Source organism: Colletes latitarsis, chromosome 14 (assembly GCF_051014445.1).
Source record: "Colletes latitarsis isolate SP2378_abdomen chromosome 14, iyColLati1, whole genome shotgun sequence".
Classification (NCBI taxonomy): Eukaryota; Metazoa; Arthropoda; class Insecta; order Hymenoptera; family Colletidae; genus Colletes; species Colletes latitarsis.
The window spans coordinates 28,658,224-28,666,249 of NC_135147.1; the positions used below are offsets into that span (position 1 = coordinate 28,658,224).

Consider the following 8,026-nt stretch of genomic DNA (forward strand, 5'->3'; position numbering starts at 1 on the left):
ATTAATGTTGGTTGAAGAGCATTGGCTATATTATATTTGGTAATTTATAATTATATTAACCTGTTAATTTATAATTGTGAACAAACTAATGTAAAGGAGAAGTGTAGAGAATAATTCGTATATATTCTCCTTCATTTTTACATAAGGTAAGTATGTATTTAATTTTCTATTGTGTATTCCTTTATTCTGTGGATTAAATCGAATGAAAGATCAACGGCCATTTCTTTTTAAACGTGGGAGATACGCGTTTACAGTCGGTTTTAATTTTTTCATGTACAATTTTTTAGTACGAGTATAAAATAGTTACAAAGTGGTAATTCATATTCATATTTTATTCTGTTCAAGTATATTTTATAATAATAATTTATACAGAATGTCGAAATCAAGGAAAAGTAAAACAAGACGCGATAGTGAACAAATAGATGTTAATGTTAAAAGAATAAAGCTGTCAGTGAATGATGACAGTGATACAGAGAACGAGAGTAAAAGCAAAGAAGTGTCTGTCGATATTTCTGAACAATTATTATCGTTGGAACGTAATTTGGCTATTGAGTTAAGAAAGATTACATTCCGTTTACCTGTAGAGTATGTGTATAGTCCACTTGAATACGCATATGATACACATAAAATGTATGTAAAAACGTATTGTGGTACTACCAAAAAGATATTGTTTCTTGGAATGAATCCTGGTCCTTGGGGTATGTCTCAAACTGGTGTTCCATTTGGAGAAATAAGTATGGTTCGCGATTGGTTGAAAATCTGTGGACCAGTTGGAAAACCTGCTAAAGAGCAACCGGATAGAAAAATAACTGGATTTCAATGTAAACGTACTGAGATTAGTGGGAAAAGATTATGGGGTCTTTTCCAAGAGTTATGTGGAAATCCAGAAAAGTTCTTTGAACATGCGTATTTGCATAACTATTGTCCTATTGCATTAATGGACAAAAAAGGCCGTAACATCACACCAGCAGAAATAAAGGCAATATAAGCCTTCTTATAAAATTATGTTCATATATTCAATGTCACACATTTTTAGGGTCCAGAACAAATAAATCTGCAATCTACTTGTGACAAAGCTTTGGCAGATGCAATTCGTCTCTTGAAAGTTGAAATTCTTATTGGTATTGGTGGATATGCAGAGAAACGAGCTTCACTTGTAGTACAGTCTCATAACTTGCATGTTAAGGTAATCATTAATACTTATACATAAAATATATATGCATTGAATTTAGAGTCCTTTGAATATTTATAAATTTTACCACATTTTTAGGTTCTGTGTTTACCCCATCCAAGTCCACGAGCTGTAAATAATAAAAATTGGAGTGAAAAAGCAACAAAAAAGTTGAGTGAATTTGGGTTGCTTGAATGCTTTACCAGTTAGATGCAGTTACTGAAATAGGAAGACTGACAAAAAAACTGCCATATTAAAACTGTGATTTAAACATGAAAGACGTTTTTATACTTGCTGTGTTAGTAATATAGCATGTTTCTACATGCGCTATAATTTACAAATATTAAAACAAAAACAAAAAATGTAATGGATACTATGACGTGGATGGATGTTGCATTACAAAAGGCAAATGATTCTTTAAAAGTAGGCGAAGTTCCAGTTGGTTGTTTATTTGTATACAATAACAAACTCATTGCTTTAGGTAACAATACAGTTAACGAAACACGTAATGCAACACGACATGCAGAGATAAACTGTATAGATCAAGTTTTAGAATTCTGTAAAGTAAATAATTTGGACTATAAAAAGGTTTTTCCTGATATTGATGTTATTGTTACTGTAGAACCATGCATAATGTGTACATCAGCATTATATCAACTGCAAGTGCGTAACATTACATACGGTTGCGCAAATGACCGCTTTGGCGGTTGCACTACTGTTTTAGAAATACCTAAAATTTACAATTCAGAAACAAAGATAATAAGTGGTGTAAAGGGTGATATAGCAATGATTTTGTTAAAAGAATTTTATAAAGGTACAAATCCAAATGCACCTGAGTCAAAAGTGAAAAAGGAACACAAACCAAAAAAATGCCCAAACATAGAAAGCATATAGTTTTCAATAATTTAAATTTCTTCAACTTGAATAATGAATAAAAAATTTCATGTATAACCATTTTAATATATTATTAATATTGTTTGTTTTGTACTTATTTATAAACATATAACAATTTTTCATAATAAATGTTAAGAAATATATTTTAACTTTCGAAATTAAGTACTAAAATTAATTTTATTTATGAACACCATGAGTGGTCTAGTTCACATTTACCTTGGAACCACCTCACTAGTAATTGATTTCGTAGTGTATAATGCATTAACACCATATTTTTGGTCTGAAAGTAACAATCTTAATTTGTAGAAGTACATTAAGAAAAGGAACGATATTTACTAAAGAAAAACTTACTATAGATGGTGGAAAGACTCTGTGGAAGTCCATTTTATTTTGATGTTCAAGATAACTTTGGGACAGAATGAGTTTAGTTTCATCCGTAAAACACGGGCTACAAAGCTGACATTCTATCCGGAAACAATCTTTACATTCCGCGCAGAGTTCTGGTAACACCACCAAATTTTTATCAGCTACCATCATTTCTAACTCCACCCTACTACTATGATGAAAATAAAAGTTAGAAAAATAGTTAAAATTATGTTAAAAATACAGTAAATCCTTGAATTACGAGACAGTGCTCCCTTTACTACAATAAGTCATGCGATGGTCTGACCTTTCGTAAGTAGAGGATTTACAGTATTAATAATTTGACTTAAATATTAGATGAATTCATGATAAACAGTGACCTTATTTTCAAGGAATCTTTCTTGATTCTTTGTCCAACGCCGACCAATGCGAATGAATTATATATAACTTGTTCGTAAAGCAATTGGTTCGGCGGATAATGAGCAGAAGACAAATTCGGAGACATATTTGCTTCCATGGTGTAGACATTCAAGTCTTCGTCAAGGGCAAAATCTATTCTAACTAATTCGAAGAAATTCCTTCCATTTCCGAAACGCTTGGCTGCTTCTTTGATGTGATTTTCCTTCAGCAATGCGATTTCCTTTATTGCTTCGAACGCAGAACGCCATACCTTCTCAGGATCTTTCCCCTGCGACCTCACGTACGCATCAAACGTATCTTTCATCGAAAATCCCAAATTAGTGTAATATTGTTTCAGGGATGGAATGTTCCAAATTGGCAGGTAATCGTCGCCTACCACGTACTTATCCAAAATATCCGGATTGAAAGGATAATATTTGATTGGGCAAAATCTGAACAGGACGTCGCCTTTGTACGCGTATACTCTGAGAGGATCGATGGACGTGATCACAGTATATATTCCAATATCAAATTTGTAACCGTCCACGAGAAACGGCCGCTGTATAAATTCTTGCACGAAAGACCCTTCCGCTGTGACGTTTATGTTGCTCGTAGTTTTAACTCTAATACCTCGATGATCATTAGATTTCTCCACGAAAATCTTATCGGGATGGTCGTTAGTGTATCGCAAGAATTCTTGGCGTTGTTCCGGCAATTTGAACGCCGGAAGTATGTACTGACCCTCCGTCGTCGACAAGTCTACTTTATTCGTGATGTATCCACAACCAGGAAAATGATTAACACGCTGATGAGCTTCCAATTTGCTTAAGCTAGAAGATAAAGCTCTGAATGGGTAATCGTGTGCCCACAATAAGTCCCAATTTGAATCACTGTTACTTCGTTTAAAACCTAGACGTTCCAATACGGCGTACACGTGTTTCAAGTATCCAGTATCGTTATTTCTCGCATATATCCAATATAACGGTCTCTTTTCTTCTATCTCGATCACTTTTGTACGTACTGTTATTAAACTTTCTTTATAGTGGAGAAAAGAAAAGAACAAACAGTATAAAAGTATTGGACCCACCACTGAATATAGAAAAATTTTTAAAAGCACCTTCATTTTCAAACTCATAATTTTAGGGTAGACCATATGATCGGTATCCTGCAAATATAAATTACACGCTTCCGGTAGATGTTCATTATACTAAATGACATTATAAAAGAAACAGTAACGTATATGTTTTACGTGTAAGTATCAAGCATATCCTAGTTCTCGAATATTTTCATTACTCGCTACAAATATTTATAATTGATAAACTTTACAAACCCATTTCTTGTCTTCTTTTTCCTGTTTCTTCTTCTCTGACATGACTGACCGTATGATTCCAGTATCATTTGTCGATGTACTTGCGATGAAGCACGGTATATTTGTGTTTAAAACGCAAAGTTGCAACCAACGAAAGTACCGTTGTAATTTTCCCCGCTACGCTGCTCGTCCTTCAAGTGGGGCGTACGTACGAGAACCGGTTCTTATTCATAGATCGTTTACCGTGTCCTCCTTTATCGAACTATTTGTGTCAATACTGATGACCGATTGACGAAGAAACTGAAAGATACAAAAGTCATTTTTATATAACAAGCAGGTGAACAATTTCTTAATTTAACAAGTAATTTATTACAAACGTATTTGTAACTACCCTTTTAGACCTTCCATATCTGTACAAATTTAGATGCGTTAGAAATTACCCGCATTCCGAATTTAAAATCAAGTGCTAATCAATATGTCCAATATCCATTGAAATCGATTACATTAAAAGCATTAGTACACGTACAAGTGTATCACTTTTCATATTTCAAAATTTTGAAAGTGTCGGATATCACTATAGCGCGCTACTCTCTTATGCGCACAACTTCGCGCTGGATTTTAATGGCGCTTCCTGTCTTTTACACTGTTGAAGTGGTGCAGCGAACATCTTTTTAACAGAGAAATGGGTTTTCAAAATATTTGGTACTCGCATCCGCGAAAATATGGACAGGGATCTAGATCTTGGTAATTATAATTACTTTGTATCTTATTATACGACAAAGAAGTACATTTATGTGATGCTTTGCATAAAACATATTCAACCGCGTGTTATTGAAGTTACGCTTTTCCAGTAATGAAAATTGAAATATTCGTAACGATTATTTAAACCATGGTTGAAAATAATTACGTCATTATTCTACAATGTTTAGATTATACGATAATTGACATTTTAATCAAGTAGAATATATTTTTACATGATGTTGACTATAACCTTAAAATTGGGTTATTGCAAAGTTGCTACAAATGTATCTAATTTACGATTCTTTCTTTTCTTTAAATGTTTTTACATGTATATTATTTAAAATAATTTATTTTACAGTCGTGCTTGCGCAAACAGGCATGGATTGATTCGCAAATATGGTTTAAATATTTGTCGACAATGCTTCAGAGAATATGCTGCTGATATTGGTTTCAAGAAGGTATGTTATTGCATTTGTTTTATGCTTGTAATGTATATTTATACCAAAATTGTTTAAATCAATGTATCAGTATTAATATTACTAAATTAACATATTTATTTTTTTAGCTGGATTGATGGAGATACATTATAACTACAGTTCCCCTCCCCCATAAAAATAAATTTAATTTTGGAAATCCTTTAATGCAAAGTTTAATAACATTAAATTTTTTGTTGAGAAGTGGATTGTGTAAATGAATTGAGAAACAAAAATAAATTATAATGTATCAATCGTGAATTGAAAAGAGAAATATTATTATTTACATCACATATCTTTGAGTTGTAAAATTCATTTTCCCAATGGGTTATAAAGATGAATCATACACGAGATTTTACGTTATTGTTTCGCCTATCGTAACAATCTACATTTAATAAGATTTAAAAGAACTTGGTTTTTTCATATAGTTACACCAGTGTTTACATTCTCACCTTTGTACAGTCTAGTAGCTTACCATTGTTGACGACGATTAACCTTTGAATATTACATTTTAATTTATAACCTCTATATAATTTTTTGCATTTACTTATTTTCAAATTAACTACATGGAAATGTAGTACCTTAGGCACCGATGAGGTGGCGTTTCTGATATTTTGTATCATCACGAAAGCACGTGGCCTTCATACTGTCTGCATTCTGTAGCATCGATGTAGAAGCAACGTCGTTGCTGGCATTTTATTATTTACCTCAAAGCTCTGCTTACAAAAATTCTAGGATACATACATAAGAATTTAGTTGTAGTTATTAGATACATTACAATATGTATTCTTTACAAGATTCATTACTATTTACTAATAAAGTTGTTTGTGGTGCAGCAACGTATATTTGGCAATCAATTCCAACGGTAAGTAACGTATCTTTGTGTAAAGAAAGTAAACGTTTGCTCATAGGTAAGCACGTGTGTAATCCACTGTTACTGAAAAAAAGATAGCATTTTGCTATTACAAATTTGCTGCCTTTTAATGTGTAAATGTACTTCGTTTATAACAAATTTTGTTTTCTATTATCTTTTTATAATAACGTGTTTACTATAAAATAGTAATATAAATTTATATTTTAACAATTATCAAATAATACATTATGTTATTATAGGGTTAGTATTCTATACAAATTTTGTATGAAAAACTAACCTTTATATTGATAAAAGAAAGGTAATATAACATACATACATATGTAAAAAAAAAAAATTTGTAATTATTGTATTTGTTCCTAGATACGAAATACCGTACTTAATAAGCCACAGGTAGAAACAAATAATATGTTGCCTTTATGGAAATTAACTACAACAAGACCATATATGATCTTTGCTGGCATTAGTGGAGCAAGTGCTGTTATTATTGGTGCTTATTTTGCACACAGTAAGATCAATGATTAGTTTTACATATTTAATATGATATAGTATAATAAAATATTTAAGAATCATAAACAATTGTAGAAATATATGTATGCACTGCATGTACAAGATAAAATTTTATATTTTAATTAACACTTTGAAGAAATGCTTACATCTTAATATACAATTTTAAATTTTAGTTTATATCAGTGAAATATTTGTATAGAATACTTTTCAAGTCATTATTGTTTCAGGCAAAAATCCAAAGGGCTCTATTGAAAAAAGAGAAATCATTGAAACTGCCAATCGTTATCATTTTTTCCATTCACTAGCATTGTTAGGTTTACCACTTTGTAGAAAGCCGTTCCTGGTATGTTTGATTTTAGTAGAATGTAAAGAATGTTGTAATTTTATAATCAACTTTATATTTTTTATTGTTATTTAGACTGGAACATTCCTAATTTCTGGAATAGTACTGTTTTGTGGAACAAATTACTATTCCGCACATACGGATGACAAACAATTTAATAAAGTTATACCAGTAGGAGGAGTATGTTTCATATTGGGATGGTTGAGTATGTGTCTTTAATTTTCAAAGAAACGTGAGATCATATGAAAATGAAAGAAAAATAGCACAAAATGATAGAAATTAAGAATCGATAATATTATTTGTATACTATGCTTAAAAGTGATTATATTAAAGTATTTGTATTTTCAAATAAAATCTTTTTGTAATTTAAAATGATTTTTAATACACGTGTCACTTACGAAACATACTGTACGGGAAAAATATTTTGCCGGCAAACACGTTTTTTATATTTATTGAAATCTACTAAGAAAACATTTTGATTTGAATAAAATGAAACTTGTTTATACTAATAGATTGATATAAATATAACTTTTGTTTATAATATTACCGACATAGGTTTAGATCGTATTCTAAACCATTACGAACTACACGATGCATTTCTAAGTCTTCGTCCCTTGAATATTTTCTTTTACCAATGAGTTTTGTTTCTCTATATTGTGTATGCATTACCAGTTGTAATTTGTCATTATTTATATTAGAAATGTAATGCAAAAATATAAGTATAACCTGTTTTATGTTTACCGTAAATTATGTAAAATTACGTAGTATGAAAATATTGCATAGCGACCAAATAAACTTCACGGAACAGCGTTTAAATAAAAAGTATCATAATGGATGGAACGGCGAAATTTCGACACAACCTTGTAATCTTATTTTAAGTCAGTTATGGACAACTACTACACACGAACGTAATTAATAATTCGTCGGTTAATTCCTTTATATATATATAAAA

The 8,026-nt window shown here is 31.0% G+C and overlaps 5 protein-coding genes across 7 annotated transcripts; 4 read left to right on the top strand and 1 right to left on the bottom strand.

The window, feature by feature from the left end:
* Nucleotides 1-18: 18 nt before the first annotated feature.
* Nucleotides 19-1,408, top strand: Smug (Single-strand-selective monofunctional uracil-DNA glycosylase). Its single transcript, XM_076782479.1, has 4 exons — nt 19-146; nt 373-979; nt 1,037-1,186; nt 1,271-1,408. Exons 2-4 carry the CDS (start codon nt 374-376, stop codon nt 1,379-1,381), a joined length of 867 nt encoding a protein of 288 aa, XP_076638594.1. The 5' UTR covers nt 19-146; nt 373; the 3' UTR covers nt 1,382-1,408.
* A 129-nt stretch (nt 1,409-1,537) lies between these two features.
* On the top strand, nt 1,538-2,147 carry LOC143350379 (tRNA-specific adenosine deaminase 2). Its single transcript, XM_076782493.1, has one exon. It carries the CDS (start codon nt 1,538-1,540, stop codon nt 2,063-2,065), a length of 528 nt encoding a protein of 175 aa, XP_076638608.1. The 3' UTR covers nt 2,066-2,147.
* On the bottom strand, nt 2,129-5,838 carry Ttll15 (tubulin tyrosine ligase-like 15). Of its 3 annotated transcripts, none has more exons than XM_076782460.1 (5): nt 5,826-5,838; nt 4,158-4,436; nt 2,809-3,992; nt 2,417-2,621; nt 2,129-2,345 (listed from the first exon to the last, which is right to left on the bottom strand). In XM_076782460.1, the coding sequence occupies exons 2-5, from the start codon at nt 4,197-4,199 to the stop codon at nt 2,247-2,249; spliced, it is 1,530 nt and encodes a 509-aa protein (XP_076638575.1). In that variant the 5' UTR covers nt 4,200-4,436; nt 5,826-5,838; the 3' UTR covers nt 2,129-2,246. The 3 variants fall into 3 exon arrangements, with proteins under 3 accessions (XP_076638575.1, XP_076638574.1, XP_076638576.1); XM_076782459.1 differs by having other exon boundaries at nt 5,803-5,833; XM_076782461.1 differs by lacking the exon at nt 5,826-5,838 and having other exon boundaries at nt 2,417-2,618; nt 4,158-4,759.
* Rps29 (ribosomal protein S29) lies at nt 4,741-5,611 on the top strand. The gene is made up of 3 exons (XM_076782501.1): nt 4,741-4,880; nt 5,236-5,335; nt 5,443-5,611. Exons 1-3 carry the CDS (start codon nt 4,819-4,821, stop codon nt 5,449-5,451), a joined length of 171 nt encoding a protein of 56 aa, XP_076638616.1. The 5' UTR covers nt 4,741-4,818; the 3' UTR covers nt 5,452-5,611.
* A 163-nt stretch (nt 5,839-6,001) lies between the features above and the next one.
* On the top strand, nt 6,002-8,003 carry LOC143350380 (transmembrane protein 256). The gene is made up of 4 exons (XM_076782494.1): nt 6,002-6,215; nt 6,585-6,729; nt 6,959-7,074; nt 7,150-8,003. Exons 1-4 carry the CDS (start codon nt 6,132-6,134, stop codon nt 7,291-7,293), a joined length of 489 nt encoding a protein of 162 aa, XP_076638609.1. The 5' UTR covers nt 6,002-6,131; the 3' UTR covers nt 7,294-8,003.
* Nucleotides 8,004-8,026: the final 23 nt, after the last annotated feature.

Bases quoted from the DNA above. Each gene is read 5' to 3' on its own strand.
- Smug (XM_076782479.1), top strand. From the start codon at position 374: ATGTCGAAATCAAGGAAAAGTAAAACAAGACGCGATAGTGAACAAATA. The intron at 980-1,036 runs GCAATATAAGCC...ACACATTTTTAG, and splicing joins TCACACCAGCAGAAATAAAG to GGTCCAGAACAAATAAATCT. The intron at 1,187-1,270 runs GTAATCATTAAT...CCACATTTTTAG, and splicing joins CTCATAACTTGCATGTTAAG to GTTCTGTGTTTACCCCATCC.
- LOC143350379 (XM_076782493.1), top strand. From the start codon at position 1,538: ATGGATACTATGACGTGGATGGATGTTGCATTACAAAAGGCAAATGAT.
- Ttll15 (XM_076782460.1), bottom strand. From the start codon at position 4,199: ATGTCAGAGAAGAAGAAACAGGAAAAAGAAGACAAGAAATGG. The intron at 3,993-4,157 runs GTTTGTAAAGTT...TTATATTTGCAG, and splicing joins AAAAAGAAGACAAGAAATGG to GATACCGATCATATGGTCTA. The intron at 2,346-2,416 runs GTAAGTTTTTCT...TGTTACTTTCAG, and splicing joins GAGTCTTTCCACCATCTATA to ACCAAAAATATGGTGTTAAT.
- Rps29 (XM_076782501.1), top strand. From the start codon at position 4,819: ATGGGTTTTCAAAATATTTGGTACTCGCATCCGCGAAAATATGGACAG. The intron at 4,881-5,235 runs GTAATTATAATT...TTTATTTTACAG, and splicing joins GGACAGGGATCTAGATCTTG to TCGTGCTTGCGCAAACAGGC.
- LOC143350380 (XM_076782494.1), top strand. From the start codon at position 6,132: ATGTATTCTTTACAAGATTCATTACTATTTACTAATAAAGTTGTTTGT. The intron at 6,216-6,584 runs GTAAGTAACGTA...ATTTGTTCCTAG, and splicing joins TTTGGCAATCAATTCCAACG to ATACGAAATACCGTACTTAA. The intron at 7,075-7,149 runs GTATGTTTGATT...ATTGTTATTTAG, and splicing joins TTTGTAGAAAGCCGTTCCTG to ACTGGAACATTCCTAATTTC.